At 46.1% G+C, this 23,647-nt stretch overlaps 1 protein-coding gene across 2 annotated transcripts in view; it reads left to right on the forward strand.

The window, feature by feature from the left end:
- NBEA (neurobeachin) overlaps window positions 1-23,647 on the forward strand; it is a 763,707-nt gene that overhangs the window by 415,938 nt on the left and 324,122 nt on the right. For both annotated transcript variants that reach the window (XM_036249654.1, XM_036249655.1), the window contains exons 37-38: window positions 6,338-6,446; window positions 9,255-9,421. In XM_036249654.1, coding sequence (XP_036105547.1) covers window positions 6,338-6,446; window positions 9,255-9,421 — 276 coding nt within the window. The remainder of the gene's footprint in view (window positions 1-6,337; window positions 6,447-9,254; window positions 9,422-23,647) is intronic.

The following is a 23,647-nucleotide window of genomic DNA, read 5'->3' on the forward strand; positions in this document are numbered from 1 at the left end:
ACAAGTCAGAATGTGGAGAGAACAGCGAGTGTCCCTGTGCAGTTTGCTCCTGCAGCCCTGTGCGTGGATTTCCAGTGTGTCCGTTTCCACGCCCCCTTCTGCACCGGCGGAGGTTCAGGAGACCGCGGCGCACAGCGCACTGTTTCAGTTCGTGCAGTGGAGTCATCTGGGGACACTTCAGGACAAAGGCTGGGCTGGTCTCACAGTCTGACCAATCCGAATTATGAATGTGCACAAATGCTTCGCAGTCCCGCCAGAGCCTGGTAGGAAGCTCCGCGGAACTAAACACTATTTCTGTCCTCTGTGCTTTTCCCTTCGGATGGCTAAGGATAACCAGTGTGGGAAGGTGTGTCTTTTAGAAAAGTGAACTATTTCTGTGAGCTTAACTAATGGCAAAGGCTCTGCAAATCGGCCCTCACTGGCTCCTAACAACCGTGTGAGGCAAGTGTACTCCTCCTGAAAGAAAAGGGGCTTTCGGAAATGCAGACAAGTCGGGGTCAGACTGCTCAGGGCCGCAGGCGTGTGTGCTGTCCGCATCCGGTAGAGACTTGTTGGCCTTAAAATGGTTCAAGAGCTGGTAAACATTTCCCCAAATAAAACATTTTTGAATTTAAAAAATAAAAGCAAAGTTTTTCCAGGTTTTTAAATAGTCTGTTTCAGGACTAAGGCACTGGGAGAAACAGCTTGTCTGACCCGCCAGACTGCACCTTGCGTGTCCCCAACGCTCTGCCTTTGAGATCCGCGGTCAGAGGAGGCGACACGGGTCCCACCTGCCCTGCACTGTGGCCACTTCCCTCTGCCTGTCTTCTTGACTAAAGACATGGACCTTAAACTGGAACCTTACAGTTTGGGAACGCACACTTTCCTCTGGTGTACAGGACACCGAATCAGTAATCGGGGAAGGAAAACTCGGACACGGGGAACGTAATAGGTCCACGTTTTAACGTGGTCAGAAGGCAGGACTTAAACACAAGCTCCTCCCCGGGACGGAAGACTGCCTCGTCCGACCCCTCCTACTGCCTTCCTATGGGTGTTTTCCTTGATCGAATTACAGAACTTATTTGTATTTAAAATTCGGGGTCTCAGAGTCTCGGGTCAAACAGGAGCAATGTAAGTTGTGGCAAACTGGATACAGTTGGCTGCTCCCCAGAACAGCAGCACTCGCCTCGTTGGCGACTTTCACTGGGAATAGATCCTGTGTCGTCTCCTGACTGCCCTCCCTCCACCCGGGACAACCCCGCCTCCGGCCAGGGCGAGTGTGACTGGACGTGGGTCCCCTTGGCCGATCTCCTTCGGCACGCAGCCTTAGTGGGCAGGTGGACCCTGCATTCGCTTCCCACGTCGTGTGGATCTGGGAGGGGGAATGTTCGCGAACGTTCCTGACTCTTCGGGTATTTTTCTTCACCTCATTTTCTGTGTGCTGAACACATCAGGGTTTTATAGTTAAAAAACTACCTGCCCTGGCCGGTTTGGCTCAGCGGTTGGAGCGTTGGCCTGCGGACCAGAGAGTCCCGGTTCGGTTCCGGCTCGGGGCACATACCAAAAAAAAAAAAAAAAAAAAAAAAAACCAACATAAAAAAGAAACTGCCCGATCATTAAAGCTGAAATGTGCTTTGCCCCGCCTCCTCCACCGTGTCCATTCACTGCGGGGATTGGCGGCCTCCGGGGCACCGCGCGGGCTGCGGGACGTGGGGGACGCAGCAGATCAGCACGCAGCTCACCTGGCAAACCCCGGGAGAGAGGGGGGAGCAGACGCAGACATTGGCATGCAGCAAGCCTTACGAGGCCCCTGCGTGGGAGTCCTGAGCTCTCCCAGTGCTGGGGGGCGGGGAGGCCCCAGGCCAGGAAAAAGGCACAGGGCCCCAAAGCCCGTCCCCTCACAGGAGCCGCAGAGGCTGTACGAGGACACAGCACGTGACAAAGTGGCTGCAGATCCGTCTGGAGAAGTGGGCAGACGTCTACACAGAATAAGTTTGTCTTTTATCTTGTCTATTCCATATATTCACTGAAGAAATTTAATTGTAAATAACACTAGTGGGAAAGTGTATTGGAAAACATAGGATTTGGAAGAGGCAGAAAAATTAGGGAGCTATTGTAATCCAAATGACAGGTGACTACGGCTTAAATTAAAGCAATGTTAATAAAGTGAATACATATATTAAAATATATTGAAGTGAAATTGACAAACCGTGATGCTTTGGCGTAGGGTTATCTTAAAGTCACATTTCAGTGGGTTGACGATGAATAGGGACGTCTGTTAAAGCTGTGCGGGTTGGCTCCTTCTGCTGTGGACATTCGGATTCCACAAGGGCAGTGCGGGTTTAACAAAGGGTTAGGAGCTCTCCGGGCCACCCTCCGCCCCGTATGTTGGTGCCTCGGGTGCGGAATGCCCTGGGGCCATACACCTAACACACCAGTGCTTTGGGGATTTTAGACTTTCAGCCAGAAATTAAGTAAAGAATCTCGCCTGGAAATTTCAGGATAAGCCAACATCCTTAAGAGAGGGTCCTTAAGTGTCCTAGTCGGCACTCCTTCATGTCAGCAGAGAAAAAGTAGACACATACCTACGGTGGTTCCATTGGTCTCACAGTAAAACCACAAATGAGGTCACACAGATGACCAAGTATGTGAAATTGAAAGCCACTTTCTGTGAACATCAATAAGAAAACGCCAAAAATCTGTATCTCCAAGGACTGTGAAGGTTACAATTGTGAATACAGGAAATAAAATGATGGGCAGATTTTAAAAGTTGAAACTTGTAGAATTCAAAAATATAATTTTGAAAAAAAAGTATGTATTGACTATTTGTCAGATTAGACAAAGTTGGAGGGAATTAGTGACCTGGAACATGTAGTTTAAAAATGTATCCAGAATGCAGAGAGAGAAAGAGATGACAAATGGAAGTAGCAGTAACAGATACGCAGGTGGATGAGAAAGTTTAATGACAAACCAGAATGGAAAATCAGGAGCGTGCAGCAGGTGAAATGTTCTAAAAGGGGGTGGTTGTGAATGTTTTGGAACTGATCAGAAACATGACTGCGGAGGGATGGGAATCAGAATGTAAAGTCGGGTAAGAAGAAGAAAGCATCCTAGATGTCTGGTACGACAGTGTAGACTGTCAAAGATTAGGAGATAAACGCAAAACTAACAGGTATGAACAAAAAGAAAAATCAAAAACAATAAAGGTTAGAAGAAAGTAACATAATATTTTTAAAATATTGAGAAAAAAATAGTTATTGGTAATTGTATATGCATCAGAACATTTTCAGAAATCATGGGAGGAGACGGATAACCGACATTGTAACGTACCCCAGTCCCATTCATTCTTTGCTGCCCAGTTGAATGGGAGCCATTTGAGAAATAGGTTTACAAGTACTGTATCAGAGGCAGCACAGCGGGCCTCACTCGCACAGACTTTTACTGTTTTTGCTCTGGCCGGTTTAATGTGGGCAAGGCTGGTTCCCTGAGGGCGTTTGTGGAACACAGTTACAGACTCACGTCCTTGGTCCTCGTGGCCACTGCCTAGCTGACATGTGATAGTTGGAGCAAACAGTAGGCGCACCAGAAAGCTCAGGAGGAACAGCAGGGACAGGAGCGGTGCACACCTATGGCTGTAAACACTTGTGCCCGGCTGCAGTCTGGAGGGCCGCAGGCAGGCCGGGGGGCCCTGAGCTCCCACCTCCCCTGACCCTCAGCCTCTGGGGTCAGAGTCCTGGCGGAGTGGAGCCCGCCGGCTGTGTGGGCAGGGCTGTGCAGATGCACCCCTCCTTGCAAAGGCTGAGACGTGTTTCTTTGGACTGATGGGTGCTTTTCCACGTGGATACTGAAGTCGCCTAGACTGACTGAGTCAGATAAAAAGATGGCCTTCTGCATGAAGAGAAAACATCAGGCATAAGAGGCAACTGAGCGCTGTGTTCCCCTCACCTTGATGTCTCTCTCTCTCCCTTCCTCTCTCTAAAATCAATAAAAACATATCCTCAGGTGAGGATTTAAAAATTATATTGTAAACCATAGTTTAGGAATATCAGGATACATAATTCTTTTCTTTTGCTTGTACATACTCATCAGTGAAGAAGGCAAGTCTGGAAGGAAGGAGAAATGTAGTTACTATAAGTTGGTATTCAGTGAATGCAAAAATGAGGACAAACTTAATCCTAGCTCATTCTGATGGAAATTTATGACAATGTGAGCAAGAAAAAAAGTGAAGATTCACTTCAGTGGTGAGCAATGAAAATAGCAGCCAATGGTGATCTTGAAAACAGCATTCTTGTTTAAAATGAGCAAAACTAAATACTGAATCGACAGTATTGGAACTAGATTTTTAAAAGGACTTAGGTAAAGGAGTGGAAATTACTTCATAAGTTTGCCCTTCCAAAAAAAAACCTGAGAAGAGTGACTTATGAGTTAACTTTCAAATATTCTTTGATTATATTTTTGAACAGAGTAATTGCTTATTGGGAAAGAAAATGCAGGGTGGGACAAAAGTATACAGCTGTTCATATAGAAAATAATCGATCAGTAATCAATAACAATAATACAGCAGTGAACCGGGCTGCAGGTACTCACAGCTGTAACCTACTTTTGTGAGAAGTCCTAGTCATTGCTGTCAATTGGCCAGAAAGTCCGCAGGAGGGTCGCAGGAGTGAACACAATTAAGAAGTTTGACTTTAAAAATAAATTGTTGATTATTGAAGATAGAATGCAAAATATAAAATCATTATAATTTATTTTTAAAATTATGATCTTGGGTAAGGAACTTAATTTTTCTAAATATGTTTTCTTACATTTAAAAATGAAGATAATGGTCGATATCCCTGAGGAGTAAGTATTATGTGTAAATGACCTCTTCTGTTACCTAGCTCTCGGTACATGGTGTGGTCGTAGTTTTTATGATCTTCATCATCGTGTGGCTTAAACTGACAGCTATTTGTTCTTCACTCTCTCACGAGTCTCCGGGCCTGGGCTCAGCTCAGCGGCTCTTGTCCGGAGCTGCAGCTCCCTGGGGGCTCTCGGTCCAGAGCCCCCCTCGCTGGGAGCCTGCGCACCTCTGTCCCTGGTCTCGTGTGCTGCGGGCTTTCCTCAGCGTGGCAGCGGGTTCCAGAGGGAGAGTTCCTAGGAGGGCAGGGCCATGGAGGGAGGGCAGGGCCGCAGGGCATGGAGGGAGGGCAGGGCCATGGAGGGAGGGCAGAGCCGCAGGGCGTGGAGAGAGGGCAGGGCCACAGGGCATCTGAGAGAATGCAGGGCCGCAGGGCATCCTGCACCCTGCCTCGAAGGAACACGATGGCACTGCTCTGTGTCCTAGTGGCCACAGGGAAGCCCTGGGCTTGGGGGACACAGACTCCCCTGTTGGGCGGAGCCCTGGCAAAATCCCCTGCAGCGGACCCTGCAGGATGGGAGCTAGTTTGAGCCTCTCCGGAGACCACTCCTGCCCATACTACAGATACAGAAGGGTCTCCAGGATAAATTGCCAAGTACGAAAAGCTAAATAGAGAAAAACTGTATAGTACAGTAATACTAGTGTAAGAAAGTGGTAAAAAAATATATTTGTGTTTTGTTATGCGTAGTTTAAAACTCTCTGAATATATACGTAAGGGTCCAGTGGCTGCGGTGCCTGTGGGGTTGGATCCGGGGTGGGGGTCAGGGGGTGTAGTGACAGGCTTCTCCCTGGGCATCTTGCTGCACTTTTCAAAAACGATTTGAATAATTTAATAACTTTTATTGTTAAATATCTTTACCCCATGGTTACATTTTTAAACTTTATTTCACTGTAGCTTTATCTTAGAATTTAGAATCTTAGCATGTAAATGAATTTCAGATGCCATTTAATCCTGTCATCTATTTTTTTTTACCTTAAATCATTTTTATTTTTTAATTACAAGTGACATACAATATGATATTAATTTCAGGTGTACAGCCTAGTGATTAGACTCTGTCATCTTTATTAAAGTAGGAAACCAGTGTATAGACTTCCTCATATATGGCCATCTAGCTTTTGTATGAAAAATTTACTTCCAAGATAGGGAATTCTGTTGTTTTAACCACTTCAGACACTCCATCAAAAACTCTTTATTTTGACTGCATTAACTAACTGTATTGAATTCACTGAGTGGTTTGTTCACAAGACACACTGTATGTAACAGAAGCATTGCGGTAGCAGTTTTATAGCATAGTTCTGTCTTTCAAATACTGCTGAATTATTTCAGCGACATTAACTTTATAATGTGGCTCTATCTGAAATTTATGCATAATCAGTGCTGGTCAACGCTGAAGACTGATTATGGAGAAAGTGGGCCTGCCCGTGTGTTGGGTGTGACCTCCGCGGTGCCTCTCTCCCCAGGCTGCTGTGCCACGCCATGAAGGACCACATCGTCCGCGTCGCCAACGAGGCCGAGTTCATCCTGAACAGGCAGCGGGCCGAGGACGTGCACAAGCACGCGGAGTTCGAGGTGAGGTCTGCAGCAGGGTCGGTTCTGCAGCAGGTCGGTTCTGCTCTGCTGCCGTAGGCGAGCCGTGGCCGCGCTAACCCGACGCTAAGGGGCGTGTTTTGAAGAGGAGCAGTTTGCATTTCGGCTCTGGAGTAAATGTCAGACCCCGAGCAGTGGTTTATTCTCACTTCGCTCCCAGCATGAGGAGCCCCTCCAGCCCCGGCCCTAACCCCTCGGTGGACTGAGTTCCTCCGGCTTTTCCTGAGGCCAGTGCAGCTGGTAATGCAGTCACCCCTCGCTTTCAAATGAGCAGTTTTCGTGCCAGTTTCCTTGCCGTTAGATGTGGCACAAGAGGTTGTATAAAGAAAGTCCGTTTCACTGAACATTCAGGTATGAATTTTTTGTGTGTCCATCTTTAGCGTGGCCACAGAGAGTTTCAGTTCATGTTTCGCTGTTATAACTTGTATTTTATTGATAATGGAAGCATCGCTGTTGTGTGGTATACATGTAGGTCTCTGTGTACATGGAAATGTAATCGTTTAAAATCCTCTAAGTGCTTTGAGTAAAGAACAAATCCACTAGCATTTCTATTTTATATGTAAACAGTAAAGGATGTTGAAGAACTATATTCCATAGTACTCATTTGAAATCTAAATGTCTATATTTATAACATGTCAGTAATTATCCACCATTATTTATATTCCCTCAAGTCAACACATGTCCTGGTTTTAGTGTTTTGAATATAACAGTTCCTTCAGTGCATTCCGTTAGCAGAACAAAAGAGGCTCAGGGAGTCTGCGCGAGCTGGCGGCGGCTCACACGGGGGTGCACGGCCTGGACGGGGTGCAGAGCCCGCCACCTGCCCTGGGCCAGTCCCCTGGGGCCCTGACGAGGCTCTTATCTCCTGCACCAGCTCCCTTCCCATGGAGTTGATGCCCTGGGTCTGCTGACCTCTGGCCTGGCAGCTGAGCGCAGGAGGGGGGGTGGCTGCTTCTGCCCGCTGTCAGCGGGGCGGCATCCTGTGGGAGCCCCGACTCTCGTCGTGGAAAAGCCCCAGGATCTTAAACTTACATTAAAGTACAGGAACAAGTGTTGGTCGGAGTGGTCTGCATCACCTGAACAATAGCAGCACGTGGATATTGATCAGGATGCCACGCTGTGATCTGGGTGACAGTATAGTGACACTGGTATGGAAGAATGCCTTTAGGTATCAAACACATCAGAACCGTGAACGGAAGATATTCAAGTAATTGTTGCCGTCTGCTAGTAAAAGAGATTTAGAGTGCTAACTGAGCTGCAGCAGGGTCGGTGTGACTCCGTGACTCAGGGTCAGGCCGGAGCAGGTTTCGGCTGAGGGCACCGCTCACTGGTGCTGCTGCTGACTGATTCCTGCGTCCCCTCCGTGCGCAGTGCAGCTGACTGTCCCACCTGTGTTTCTACTGAGAAAAGCGGGTATGTTACAGGGATGTAAGAGATCAATATTTGTCATGTGAAAATATTTAAAACAGAATTTTACGAAGCTAGATAGATATTGACCACTAGCTTTAAGCACATTTACTCAAAATGTTATTAGGTAAGTGCACGCTTTTCAACCTTTTTCATTATTGCCCCCTCAGGAGTCTTTTCAGGCAGTGTTTGTCCTAATGGTTTCCCAGTGGTATTGTGTTACCATCAGTACTCGGCATGTCTGCTTTAAGTACAAAAAGAGTAGGTTTTTCACACCCGCCCAGCACCGACTCTCACCCTTGGGGATGAGATGGCCCCTGACGCGGCGTGCGAGGTGACAGGCGCCTGCCGGGGACTGAGGGCCAGTGCTCTTGGTAGGTCGCGGACACGGAAAACCCTGACAAATTCATTGAGTGCATTGCCATTGTTATTTAATGAATGTACATTTTTTAAATCCACATGTCTGGTTTTTTTTTTTAAGTTAAAGCTATATTAGTAAAGGCATTGGTGAGGGGTATTATGTATGTAGTTCACCAAACAGTTATCATTTCTAAATTGTAAAATATTTTATGAAAGTCATGACATTTTACTGGGACATTTTGAGGAATTTCTGTCTTCCATATAAGCCTGTAATTAAGAGAAAAAGTATATATAATGTGAGATGGGTGCTTCATGATTAAGTTTTTCTTAGTTAACCACTGTAATTGTTAAGGAAGACAAATGGAAATTTAATTTTATTCTCTAATGAGCTAATGAAATATTAACCTCATTATGGAGGCAGATCATTGTACTAATTGGTGGTTCCCTGTAAAAAAGATGGCTTGGACTGTGAATTAATCCCTTTCAGATGACTGTGGGTTGTCTCTAGACAAGTGACTGTGGTTTATGACCATAGGTGGATGGAAGATCAGGCACCTTCTCTGAGCCAGCTTTTCCCACAGTAGTGATGCAATGAACTCGTTCTAAGTGTCTATTTAGATTTTTTTCTTCCTAGTTATATGACTCACATTACATATTTGGTAATGATAAAATTTATAGTCAATCTACCCTATATCAAAGTTATCACTTAAAAAAAATCAAATATGATTAAAGAAAAGATCATCTTGAACCTTTTGATACCCAGAGTAATTAGCTATGTTACTAATACTAATGGGCATGAATACAGAGCTAACACTCTCCAGGTTATTTTACATATACGGAGGTCTACACACAGGCAAAGAACACATTCGAACAAGTTTCAAACTATGTGTGTTCTTTAGAATAAAGTTTCAAAAAATTGTATCATCAGAGTTCATCATCCTTGAACTTGGAGTTAGAGCCCCGCTGACCCGGGGAGCCTGCCGACCCCTGCCCTGTGCCGACCCCCTGCCCTTGTCCCCGCAGTCGCAGTGTGCCCAGTACGCCGCCGACCGGAGGGAGGAGGAGAAGATGTGCGACCACCTCATCAGCGCCGCCAAGCACCGCGACCACGTCACCGCCAACCAGCTGAAGCAGAAGATCCTGAACATCCTCACCAACAAGCACGGGGCGTGGGGGGCCGTCTCGCACAGGTGAGTCGCTCGGGGGGCCTGAGCGCGGGAAATCGGGGCTGCGCTTCTTATTGATGCAGACGATGCGGCTGAAGGCTCAACGTTACTGTCATCGGTCACTGCCTTAGTACTGTCTCTTCAGCTTTAGGAGAAGAGCTGAACTTTCCAGGGTAGCTCCAAAGGACTTATTTCTACTGGAGGGTTATGTGTAACAACACAACATGTTCAGGCACGTATTTTAATCTTAAAGAATCAAACCTTCTAACTTAGTAAATTTATATCATTCTTAATTTTTCTTATATGCAAGTAATAATATAAGCATTCACTATGAAAAAGTGATACATTCTGTTTACGTTTTTTTCTTCCATTTTGTTTTATTTAGTCTGTCTTAGGAAGGATTTCATCTCAAATTAGGGCAATCGTGATATAGTACAATTAAAACCAACATTGGTTGCTTATAAATTAGAATTGTGAGCATAAAAGTGTGTAGTTTTATGGGTATATTTTTTTTCTTCTGTACAATAAATTTTTTTAGAAAACTAGCAGTGAAGCAGCTCATTTAGATTGTTAATGTTCTTCATGTGTATATCTTCATTTTATTTTTTCCATCACAGTGTCTGTCGGGCAGAGTTTGGGGTCGGTGACCTGTGGACAGGGCCCTGCGTGGAATAATCCCGCAGGCGATTCTGTTCGATAGGGGAGAACGTGGCTGTAAGCAGGGTAGTGTTTGACAAGTGTCCTTGCGTTTCAAGTGTGAGATAGATGTAAGAAAACGTTCTTATTTTTTGGTGTAAAGTAACATCATAACCGAATGTCTTTAAACGTATTCAGCATCAGCATGTGTGTGTCAGCACCGTGCCGTGTACCACGGTCAGATGGCACTGTGTGCCAGGCCCAGGCGGAGAACGCTCGCGGAGCATTTGCTAGCCGGCAGCCCTTCCTACGAGGGTGTGTATGAAGTTGTCCTCACATCTCAGTGAGGGGCTGAAGCTCTCGGAGGTCAGGTGAACACCCATAGGAGCACACGGACCGCACGAAAGAGGCAGTGTGTCCGTCAGGGGTCTCCCGAGAAGCAGGCAGAGACACGGCGCGGATATAGACTTATTTTAAAGACTTTGCTCATGACTGGGGCGGCGAGTGGGTCGGCCGTAGCGCAGGCGCCAGGCCAGAAGCTCAGGAGGCCCCGCGGCAGCCGGAGGCGCAGCGCCTTGGCCCCAGTAGCCTCGGTGCGCTGGCCGAGGGCCTTCCTCGCACCCGGTGGGCCCTCCCTGAGGATGGCTTTTCCTTAGGTCGGCTGCGCGTGCGTGTGCATCCCGCCAGAATGCTTCAGGGCAACATCTTGACTAGCGTTTGGCCAAACCACTGGGCACCGTGGCCTAGCCAGGTTGACGCAAAACGTAACCGTCATACGGAGTAGCCGTCTCATGAACACGTTGCCCAGCTGTGGACTTCGCCTCGTTTTATGTCGTCTGGATGGGGTTTGTCTGCTTAATTATACATGGTCAGGACTATAGCGTTACACTGCTAATAACTCAGCTCACGTGACTTGGGATAGTGCCTCAAATGTATAAAGCTGCACGTGGTTTGGGTTTTCATATTTTACTGTGCAACTGAAATACAGCTAAAGGCCGGTGATCTGTCTAGTGTTGGTCACATGTTCATGTATCAAATGCACCTCTGCTCAGCTCTCCCTCTGTGATGCCTCATTAGATTGGCAGACAGACTGGCATTGGGACCTCAGGAGAGCGTGTATCTTCTGTCCCTTCCTGCACATTCATGCATTCGCTTCCTGTGCTGACCGAAAAAAGGAAGTCATTTTACTGTCACTGTTTCCTCACGGAGTCTCTAGGCTTGAAATCGTCAAGGTGGGCTGTGTTCTCTGCAATCTGCCCTAGTCCCTGAGTAATTAGTAAGGTCTTCCTGCTGACCTCCAGGTCTGCAGAGGGCGCTCGCTCTGCTGGGACTGCTCTCCCAAACCAGCGCCCCCACTTCCTTTGGACTTTCACTCAAATGATGTTTTCTCCAAAAAGCCTCCTGTAGCCACTTTTTGTCTAAAACTCTGTTACTTTTCCCAAATAGTTCACATGCTTTCTTTTCTGTTTCAAGATTTATTAGTCAAGAAATCAAAGCTCAAGCTCATCTGGAAAATGGGTTGAACAATTCCCCCTTCATTGGACTATTTAAATGTAAAATGAAATATATGGAAATGCTCAACATCATGTCTGATGCATAGTAGATGTCTATCATTTGTTAGTCTCTTTTTCTTTCTCTTGGCAAACTACCCTTTTTTAGAAGATTTTTTTTTAGATCAGTTTTAGGTTTACAACTTAAGAGGAAGGTGTACAAGTTTTCCTTATGTCCCCACCCCCAACACAGGCATGGGCCCCTGTTATAGTCACTCACCACGGCTCATCTTTTACGAGTAGTAAACCTGCATTGGCGCATTAGAATTACCTGAAATCTGTAGTCCACGTAGCAGTCTTGGTGTTTATATTTTATCAGTTTGGACACAGGTATAATGACATAAATCCACCATTACAATATCACTCAAAGTATTTTCACTGCCCTGAACATCCTCTGACTCCGTCTATTCATCCATTCCCCCTACCTCTGAACCCCTGGCAACCACTGATCTTCTTGTTTCAACAGTTTTGCCTTTTCCAGAATGTCATGTAATAGAAGCATGCATTATGTATCCTTTTCAAACGGGCTTCTTTAATTTTGAAAGAATTAAGGTTCCTCCATTCTTTTCATGGCTGATAATTCCCTTCCTTTTAGTACTGAGCAGTGGTCCCTTGCCTGGTGTGCCCCAGTCTAAGTCCCCACTCACCTGTTAAAAGGCATCTCGGTTACCTCTGAGTTTGGGCAATTATGAATAAAGCTGATATAAACATCCATGGGCCGTTTTTGTGTGCACCTAAGTTCTGACTCCCTTGTGTAGACTCTGAGGATGGTGACTGCTGGAGTCTGTGGCAGGTATATTTACCTTTCCAGTGGACTACTAAGCTGCCTTCCAAAGCAGCTACACCATCTGCATCCCCACCAGCAATGAATGAGACTTCCTGTCATCCCAAATTCCCACCATGGTGGTGTTAGCATTCCAGTTTTTGGCCATTCTAACAGATGTGTAGTGGGACCTCATTGTAATTAGCGTTTTCCCGATATTTGATATGGAACTCTCTTCCTGTGCTGATTTTCTGTCTGTGTATCTTCTTTGGTGAGGTGTCTGTTACGGTCTTTGGCCCATTTTTTAACCAGGTGTTTTTGTTTTCTTATTGTTGAGTTTGAGAGTACGTTGTGTACTTTGGACAACAGTCTTTAACAGATGTCATTGCAAACATTTTCTCCCAGTCTCAGCTTGTCTCTTCATTCTGTTGACTGTGTCTTTTGTAGAGCAGACAGTTTTAATTGTAATGAAGTCCAGCCTATTTATAATTTCTTTCATGTGTAGTATTTTTGTTGTTGTATCTGATATCTCCATACTCACGTCATCTAGGTTTTCTCTTATGTTATCTTCTAAGATTTTTATAGTATTGCATTTTACAGATCAGTCTGTGATCCATTTTGTGTTCATTTTTGTGAATTATAAGGTCTGTATCTAGATTTGTTTTTTGTTTTGTTTTGTTTTTTTCCATGTGGATGTCCAGTTTTTCTCAACTCTGTTGAAAAGACAGTCTTTGCTACATCGCATTGCCTTTGCCCCTTTGTCAGAGACCGAGTGCCTCTCCTGGGCTCTTTGTTCTGCTCCGCTGACCTGTCTGTCTGCTCCTGTCGATATCACAGTCTCGGCTCCTCTAGTTTAATAGTAGTTTTGAAGTTGTGAGCAGCAGCCCTCCAGCTTTGTTCTTCTCATTCCAAAGAGCCTTTTTAATGTAATTTCTCAGACCACTTTGTCACCTTCTAACTTTCAAGATATAGTCACAGTTTTTTTATTTTATTCATTCAATGAACAGGTAAGTCTTGACTCTACCTGTGCTAGCACGGGTGACAAAGCAGGTGCCCGGCTCTGGCAGCTCAGAGTAGAGTGGAAGAGACTGAGGGTAAACAAATGCTTATCGGAATAAAAGATTCAAATACAAACTTTGGCAAATATCAGGAAAGGAAAAGTTGGGGTAATGAGAGAGAGGGTATAACAGATCTTCACTTTAGCTGAGGGACTCAGGAGACTTCTTTGAGGACAGTCTACTTAAGGTAAGTACTGAGGGAATGAGCAGGAGATTGGGTGTGAAACACTCAGGGAGAAATGGTATGAGACCGGAGCTTAGAGATGAATGAAGTGAACAGGAAGGAGGCTTGTACGGCTGCAGCGTAGTGAGCACGGGGTTGGTGGCTGGAGTTGGTGCGGAATGGATGGCTTCCTCTCGTAGACTGTGTGACAGATTTGTGACTTATCCCAAGTGGTATGAAAAGCAGTGAAGGACCTTGAGCAAAAGAGGAACATGATCTGATTCATGTTCAAAAGATTTGTCTGGCTGTGTTATGAAGACATACATTGGAAGAAAAGAGGAAGAATAGTCATCCTACTTATAGCCAAGTTCAAATGTCGCCCTTCTATAGCAGTGCCTGCTTTGTGTCTTTCCCTGCCCACTTCTTCCTATCTGAGGTTATTCTCCGCATTGCCGCTGTCCGCAGTGTATCCCCTAATGTCCTGTCGCTGTGTGAGCGCCTTCCTCTCAGTAGGCTTGGGGGGCAGCCTTAACTGGAGGGACAAAATAGCACCTCTGTTTACATCCCTGCTACCAAATATATGGTAAAGCTGAGGAATTTCATCCCTGTAATGTTCTACTTGCTGTTTTATGAAATGAAATGTTTAATTTTAACTTAATTTTTTTTACTTTTATGTTCTGACTCGGGAGTGCTGCTGGATCTAACACATTTTAGCTTCTAGTGTTATTGGTCTTCATTTCAGCCCTGAGGGAAAACTAGAATTTGAAATACCCTTCAAAGTGCATATTCAAGAATTAGTGCTGTTAAATAATAGGATACACAAACAGTTTTTCTTCATTTATTTTATTTACTTTTTGAGTTATAGTTCCTGTTCCTTAAACTACACAAGCCAAATTTGAAAATGGGCAAAGGACCTGAATAGAAATTTTTCCAAAGAAGATATATGAATGGCCAACAGGTATATGAAAACGTGCTCAACATCACTAAACTTAGGGGAATGCAAAATACAAACCTATCACCTTACACCTGTTAAAACGGCCATCATCAAACAGACCAGAGGTGACACGCACTGACCGGCATGTGGAGGAGGGAGCCCTCATGCCCTGCTGGTGGGACTGCAGAGGGGTGCAGCCGCTGTGGGGGACAGTGTGGAGCTTCCTCAGAAATTACAAATAAAAGGACCGGATGATCTAGCAGTTTCTCTTCAGGGAATATACAGAAAGGAAACACAAACACCACCTCAAAGAGATATCCGCACCCCTGTTCATAGCAGTATTGTTCACAGTAACCAAGACACGGGAACAGCCGGAGTGCCCATCATCAGAGGAAGAATAAAGAAGCTGTGGCACACACACATGTATGCACACACGCATACACACACACACACGCACACACATGTGCTTATACACATGCATGCACACACATACACACACATGCATATACACACATACACATGCATGCACACATATACACATGCATGCACACACGCACATGTACACATATGCACACGTGTGCACGGACGCACACACACACGTATATGCACACATTTATGTGCGTGCACATATATACACATACATACACGCACACACACACATATACACACAGTGGAATATTATTCATTCATACATTAAATAGAAAGAAAGAAACCAGAAAATCCTGCCATGCATGACAACCTGGAAGGACCTAACATTGTGCTAAATGAAATAAGTCAGACAGGAAAAGACAAATACTGTGTGATCGAATATATATGTTAACCAAAAAGGAAAAAGAGAGAAAATCCTCACAGAAGAGGGGTGACATCTGTGGCCTCTAGAGGCTGGGTGGTCGGAGGTGCAGACCCCAGTTCGGGACACGGGCACTGGCAGGTGATTGCAGCGTGGTGGCCGCAGTGGGCGCTGGAGGGCGTCACGTGTGGACATTAGGAGGGCAGATCCTAAGAGTTCTCACTGAGGGAAAAGCCACTTCTCTTTCTTTATCATTTGTTTGAGATGATAAATGAGATGACTGATGTTAACTAAACTTATGGTAATCATTTTACAAAATATGTAAGTCAGACATTTTGCTGTAATCTTTAACATTATAAAGTGCTGTGTGTCAATTACATCTCAAACTGTAAAAAAAAGAAAGAGAAACTACATAAACCATGACAACCTCAATTAAAATCCAGAGATTATCCTAGGCCCTTACGTAAAAAAATTATACATATATGTGTGTGTATATTTACATATATACATAGCTCTCACTTTTTAATGTGCATTTTAATGTAAGCATTACTACTGAGATTTTATTTTCTAATATGTTGGTAGAAATTTATATTTACTGAAGACAGCTACGTACCAGCAGTAACTCTGTTCACACTTTTCACATCTAATGTCTTACTTTCATTCTAACAACAATGAATGGTAGGTATTATTTTTCTCATTTTGCAGATAAGAAATGTGAGATTCAGAAAAGTTGGATAGCTTGCCCGGTATTGCATAGCTAAATAGTAGGGACAGGATTTGAATCTAAATGTAACTAACTCTAAAGCCCAGGGTCATTCTAGTCAAGAAATCAGTTACTAATGATTGTAGTAACAAAAAAAGTTATCAACTGGAATAACAAAGTGAAAAGCACTCTGTCCTGTGGGTGCGGCTCAGTTGGTGGGAGCTTTATCCTGTACACCTTAAGGTGGCACTTTCGATTCCCGGTCAGGGCTCATGCCCAGGTTGTGGGTTCGATCCCCAGTTCAGTGCATATAGGAAGCAACCAATCAATGTCTGTCTCTCACATCCATGTCTCTCTCTCGCTCTCTCGCTAATCAATAAATTTAAAAAATAAAAATAAAAAGCACTTCTTGGACTTGGAAATCTAGAACTTTAGAGAATATTTCTAAGTTCCGTAAGTCCAGCACCTGAATGGAATGCAGATTGGCACTTCTCCTCACAGAAAGGAAGACAGGACTTTCAGTCTGAACTAACAGGGCTGACTGCTAAAACAAAAATAGCAGATATTCTTCCTGGGAGGGTAATAGGATCCACTGTCCCACAATATAATACTTAAAATATCTAGGATACAATCTAAAATGACTTAATATGTAAAAAATCTGGAAGATCTTAATATTTTTCAAAGAACAACAATTAGCAGATACCAATCCATGATGACCCAGAAGATGGAAATGTCAGATACAGATTTGAAAGCAGCTATTAAAACCATCTTCTGCAAAGAAAAGGTACATATTCTGTAAATAAATGGAATGATGGAAGATCTCAGCAGAGAAATAGAAAATATAAAAAAGAACCAAATGAAAATGAAAAATATAATATCTGATATTTAAAAAATCATTAATGAGCTCAGCAGTACTGTGAAGATAGAAAACAGAGTAAGTGAACTTTAAGATTGATCAGCCAAAATTCTACAACTGAAGAACAAAGACAAAAAATTGGGGTAAGTGGGAGATGTGAAAAGAGCCGCAGGCACCTGTGGGACAATATCAGAAGGTTTAAAAAGTGTGTCACTGAAGGTCCACAGAAAGAGGAAAAAGAGATTGGTACAGAAGACTTATTTAAAGAAAAAAAAAATGATTGACAAGTTATCAAATTAGGTGTTAGCTGTCAAGTTAGAGACTCAAGATAATCAGGGACCCAAAAGATGATAAACTCAATAAAATCTATACCCAGACATATCATAATCAATCTTACGAAAACCAAAGACAAAGAAAAAAATCTTGACAGAAGCCAGGGGGGAAACAATACAATACATATAAGGGAACAGTTCAAATAATTATAACTTCCTTATCAGAAACTATGGTGGCCAGCAAAAAAATTGCTAACCCAAAATTCTGCATTTAACCAAAATATCCTGCAAAAAGGAAGCAAATTTAAAACATTCACAAATGAAGGAAATTGAGGATTCCTCACTAGCAGACGTGTTCTCAAAGAGATGCTGAAGGCCTTGCTTAGGGAGAAGCAGGGAGACAGACCACTGAGGAACTTGTACATTGTGAAGGACAGAAGGAAGAAACTCTATTTCCCCACAAAGTTCCAAAGGCAAGTTAATTGAAAAATGATAGTCTTTTCAACAAACAGCACTGGAACAATTGAACATTCATCTGAAAAAATCGACCTATGATTAGTGTCTTCTGCAAAATTTAACTTAACATTACTGTAGAAATATACAATGTAAAACTATAAAACTTCTGGAAGAAAACAGGAGAAAACCTTTGTGACCTTGCTCGAGTAGTCAAAGAGCTACTACATACAGCAACAAAAGCCTGATCAATGAAAACAAATTCCCACAGTGAACTTCATGGTGGGTCGTTGGGGCTACAATGATGAGAGTACCTTAGGTTGGCGGCTTGTAAACAGCAGGCGGGTATTTCTCACAGTTCTGGAAGCTGGGACGGCTCAGGGGAAGCCCCAGCAGAGTCTCTGTCGGTCCGGGCCCACCTGGTTCACACAGGTGTCTTCCCGCTGTGTTTACAAGGCCAGAGAGCCCCAGGATCTCAGTCTGCTCTGGGGCGCTGACCCCATTCAGGAGGTCTTCGCCCTCCGGACTTACACTTTCTGAAGGTCCCACTTCCAGATGCTGTCACATCGCGAATTAGGTTTCAACGTATGAATTTAGGGGACACGAACGTTCAGTCGGTGCCAGACTTCATCACAGTTGTGTGCAGGAGGCCTCTGGGAGCCCACCTCCTCCGTCGCAGTGGAGCGGGAGCGTGCGCGGAGGCCTCTGGGAGTCCACTTCTCCATCGCAGTGGAGCGGGAGCGTGCGCGGAGGCCTCTGGGAGCCCACTTCTCCATCGCAGTGGAGCGGGAGCCTGCGCGGAGGCCTCTGGGAGCCCACCTCCTCCGTCGCAGTGGAGCGGGAGCGTGCGCGGAGGCCTCTGGGAGCCCACCTCCTCCATCGCAGTGGAGCGGGAGCGTGCGCGGAGGCCTCTGGGAGCCCACCTCCTCCGTCGCAGTGGAGCGGGAGCGTGCGCGGAGGCCTCTGGGAGTCCACCTCCTCCATTGCAGTGGAGCGGGAGCGTGCGCGGAGGCCTCTGGGAGTCCACCTCCTCCATTGCAGTGGAGCGGGAGCCTGCGCGGAGGCCTCTGGGAGCCTACTTCCTCCGTCGCAGTGGAGCGGGAGCCTGCGCGGAGGCCTCTGGGAGCCTTCCTCCGTCGCAGTGGAGCGGGAGCGTGCGCGGAGGCCTCTGGGAGTCCACTTCTCCATCGCAGTGGAGCGGGAGCCTGCGCGGAGGCCTCTGGGAGCCCACTTCTCCATCGCAGTGGAGCGGGAGCCTGCGCGGAGGCCTCTGGGAGCCTACTTCCTCCGTCGCAGTGGAGCGGGAGCGTGCGCGGAGGCCTCTGGGAGCCCACTTCCTCCATCGCAGTGGAGCGGGAGCGTGCGCGGAGGCCTCTGGGAGCCCACCTCCTCCATCGCAGTGGAGCGGGAGCGTGCGCCGAGGCCGCTGGGAGCCCACCTCCTCCATTGCAGTGGAGCGGGAGCCTGCGCGGAGGCCGCTGGGAGCCCACCTCCTCCGTCGCAGTGGAGCGGGAGCGTGCGCGGAGGCCTCTGGGAGCCCACCTCCTCCGTCGCAGTGGAGCGGGAGCCTGCGCGGAGGCCGCTGGGAGCCCACCTCCTCCGTCGCAGTGGAGCGGGAGCGTGCGCCGAGGCCGCTGGGAAGGCAGCCGGCCAGGCTGTAGGGCAGAGAGCGCACCGCGTGGCTGGAGGAGATGGCGCCGGGCTCGGAAAGCAGGGACACAGGCCCACCTGCGCCACAGCAGCCCTACCCCTCGGTCTTTACCCCAAAGCAGTGAAAACTCACGTCACACGACAACTTGCACACGAGATGCATAGCAGCTCTGTTAACACTTGCCGGAAGCTGAACACAGCCCGTGTCGCTGAGCTGGTGAGCGCGTCCGAGGCGGGTCCTTCCGCGGGGGAGTGTGCTCAGCAATGAGCCGGGCGTGCTGCCGGTTACCAGCCGGACGGACCAGCTGCTCCTGCTGCCTGAGCAGCCACGCTGGGAACACGTGCTCACCTTCACGTGCAGGACGTGCTGGAGGAGGCAGGTCCTCGGGCAGATGGGGCAGGTGGTCTGTTGGGGTAACAGGAGAGGGAGGACTTGACTAGACACGGCAGCTTGAGGGGCTTTTGGAACGATTGAACTGTTCTGTATCCTGATCACGGTACTGGCTTCACAAGTCAATACATTGTCAATATTTATAGAACTGTGCACCAAAAAAGAGTGAATTTTATCGCATGCACAACTTTTAAACTAAAAAAATTTGATGTCTCAGAGAATTCTTGATAGATGATTCTTGAGCTGGAATACTAATACTTACCAAACTGTGTTACATTTTTAATATAGAAAATTATAGTCAAATATCATTTACTTACTGTTTTAAATTTAAATAAATTATAACATTATCTCAATTATTTTCATACCAACACAGGTATATCAGTTATTTAAATTGGATTTTCTTACAACTAATACCTGTAAGTGAATTAATTTTCACTGCATTTGTTTTAAAATATTACATAGTTCTTTAATCCTAAAGTAAATGTACTGAATGTACTATTGTCTAACAAAGATTATGAAATATTAGAGGAGGAAACAACCCTTTTTCAGCTATTTAAAAGTAGTTAGAAATGTCGAGATTTAAGTTAGGTATGTGCTCTAAAGTCAGTGAATGCAGTCGTTACAAATGCAGTGCCAAGTATATTAACAGTTTCTGGGTTAGACTAAACAATCTATTAATTGTGATCTTGGTAACACTGAGATCTATAATGACCAAAAAAAAACTACTTGGAAATTAAATATATTTGCATTTTAACCCATTTTTGTTTAATGGCTGTGAAGTTCATAGAAAGTTATACTATAATTTCAAAAGAGCTATATAAACATAACAGGTTCAAACGAGAATATGACATGTTTAGTGGATTTCAGCTTGATAGTCTACACTTTCAAAGCAAGCATTATCTTACTGATTCAAGAACTTAAAGTCAGAATAATAACCCACAGTAACATAAACACTAGTACATCAAGTAAGCAATAGGCAGGTAGTGCCATGACGTGGAAACTGCGGGCTTCTGAAAGGAAGTCTGGAGTGTCCTGAAACAGTCTTCTGAACTTCCACCTCCCGGCCCCACTTCCCTTGTTCTGTTTAAAACGTTCGCAGTTGCCTCTGCGGTGGGTGTGAATTGCAACTGCGGTACTCGGGTATTTATTTAAGTCTAAATTAGTTTACTCTCAAGTGCCCGTCATGGGCTGTTGGGAAGATCCATCTCAGTTATGATAGCCCCCCACACACTCTAGGGTCACGCAGAGACTCTTAAGGATGCTCATGTCACCTTGGGCTCTGGAGACCGGCTTGGTTTATGCATGAAGGAGAGGCTGTTCCTGGATAGATGGGACCTCGGTTCTGTGAACGCAGGAGCTGTGCACTCGGGTCACAGCCATGTTGTCCCTGCCGTTTCCCTGGGGTGAACGTACCCACCGCTCTCAGGAGCCTCTGCCCTCACATCCGTTCTTAGCCTTGGCGGGAACTGTCACACCCTGGTCCTCATTCCCTTCACCCCTGAGCCTCTGCCCGTGATCTCTTCCCGGAGAGCTCAGCTACTTTCTAAAAGCAGTAATTCTCATGTGTGCTGAAAAGATAAGGGTAGCCTAAGGCCTCCTGGGTTTGGAACCCTGCTTTTGTTGGTAGGTGGACGTAGACTGGGCGGGCCTTTTGCTTATTTTCAATCCATTTAGATTCCCTGGCTCAAACCTTTCCACAACCATCTTAGTACGCTGTTTGATTCAAAGGATCGGTAATCATGGGAAACATTTTTGTTTTATTTTAAAAGTATTTTTAATACATTTATTATTGTTGTTGTTTCTTTAGAGAGAGCGAGAGAGAGAAATCGATGTGAGAAACATTCATTGGCTGCCTCCTGCATTTCCCCTTCTGGGGTTCGAGCCCACAACCCAGGCCCGTGCCCTGACTGGGAATCAAACCAGGACCCCTCAGTCCGTGGGACCACTCTCAATCCCCTCGGCCACTGGGGCCCGGCTTTTGTTTTTTGAGGATTTGAACCTTTGAACCACATGGTGCTCTAACGGAGGCCACTGATTCTAGCCGCAGTGATAGATGACCTAGCTCTGGAAGGCCGCGGGCCCCATGCAGGGACGGGGGACAGGGAAGGCGGCGGAGCCCTGTGCCGGGACGGGGGACCGGGAAGGCGGCGGAGCCCTGTGCCGGGACGGGGGACAGGGAAGGCGGCGGAGCCCTCGTGCAGGGACGGGGGACAGGGAAGGCGGTGGAGCCCTCGTGCAGGGACGGGGGACAGGGGAAGGCCGCGGGCCCTGTGCCGGGACGGGGGACAGGGGAAGGCGGCGGAGCCCTGTGCCGGGACGGGGGACAGGGGAAGGCCGCGGGCCCTGTGCCGGGACGGGGGACAGGGGAAGCAGGGGTGCGGCCCGGGTACCATTCTTAGGCTCCAGAGGCACGGAAGGAACCGGTGAGACGGTGACATGATGGTGGTTTGCTTTGCCCGTGTCCTGTTTCAGTGGACATGACCACCGGGAAGTTGAAGACAGAACCCACGTAACATCAGGTCACTGTGCACGCAGCATTTTTGTCCAAGCCCCAGGAAATGGCATCTCTGCTGTTCCCCCAGCAAAAGGCGTCTAGGAAATGCGCCGGGTTCACTTCCTCCGTGGCCCCCCTCTCCCCACAGCACCCACGCGCGCAGGTTGCTGGGGGCCGTCAGCCCTGCGTCTGGGCCGGTGCTGGCTCTTCGGGCCCTGATGGTCAGGATGGGGGTTCTTCCAGGGCTGTGTTGCCTGTTAGTCCCACCCGTGCCGGAGCAGGGGATGAAGATACACGGACGAAATTGGTTGAATTGATAGGGTGTGTCCTTAATCTAAGACGGGTGAGGAAGGGGGGGTTAGAAAGGAGGATAATCATAGGCAGAAAGGAGTGGAGTCGAGAACAGAGTTGGTGAGCTGAAAGGCTGTTGTAGGATGTTTGAACTGAAGCTTTCAGGAATGTGCTCATGGAAGTGACTGGGTGAGGTCTACATAGAGATGGTGGTAATGAGGAGGTAAGAAAATGGAAGGACGAAATCTTGCTTGTGGCACCTATGTTGAATTACCCAAGATAGTTTCGGTATTTTGGATGGAAAAGATTTGCTTTATTTACTGAAGATTTTAAGTCTTCAGTAAATAAAACACACAGCCCGGGAGGCTGGTAGAAAACCCCAAACGAGCAGGAGTCTCCAAGTTTATCTTCCCTGAATGTAGATATAATGCAGGTCTACGTGGATAGGAGCAGAATATACACAACCAGATGGCAGAACTTTACAACCTTGTTGAATCATTTTCCCTGCTAGGATTTCAATGCAGATCACCCGGAGCAAGGATGATTTGAAAGAAGTCGTTGGTGTAGGTGAATAGTGACTGTACGGTCCTTCCAGAAATGTCCGTCATCTGGAGGTGAAAGTGATCCTGCTGAAACCTCTGTGACCTGATCCATGGCCAGCATTGTACCTACCACTCTTTTCCCTAAAATGTCTACATTTAAAAAAATTAGTATGACTATTTTAATAAGTCTCTCAGAGCTAAGACACTTTGTAAAATGCTTTCGACGTAGAGTTCGAATTACATAAAAAACACAAATAACGATAATGAAGAAAATCAATAAACAGATACAATTATAAATCTCACAAATACTAGACTACGCAGTAATGGAAGTTGTTAGTTTTAACATAAAAACTAGTGTTTTAGATTGTCACACTGATGAGACCTCTCCGTGACTTGTGAATGGCGTCAGGTTAGAATGTTTTGACGATTTGTAACAAATGCCTGGAGTCCAAGTGAGGTGATCACAGCTCCTCAGTCCTTTATTTGGCTGCAAATTAGCATATGCATAGACCACACTGAGGAGAACATTCCCCGCAGCAACATCTGTCATCTTGGCAGGATTTTTGGAATCACTGAGGATATGGTACATTATTAGGTTGCTGAGAAAAATCTCTGGACTCCTTTGATGGGATTGTTTTTATAACCTTGCTTTTTGGATTAAACATCTTTACTTAAATATCACTCCATTCACTACAATAGTATGT

Source organism: Molossus molossus, unplaced genomic scaffold, assembly GCF_014108415.1.
Source record: "Molossus molossus isolate mMolMol1 unplaced genomic scaffold, mMolMol1.p scaffold_m16_p_9, whole genome shotgun sequence".
In the NCBI taxonomy this organism is placed as follows: Eukaryota; Metazoa; Chordata; class Mammalia; order Chiroptera; family Molossidae; genus Molossus; species Molossus molossus.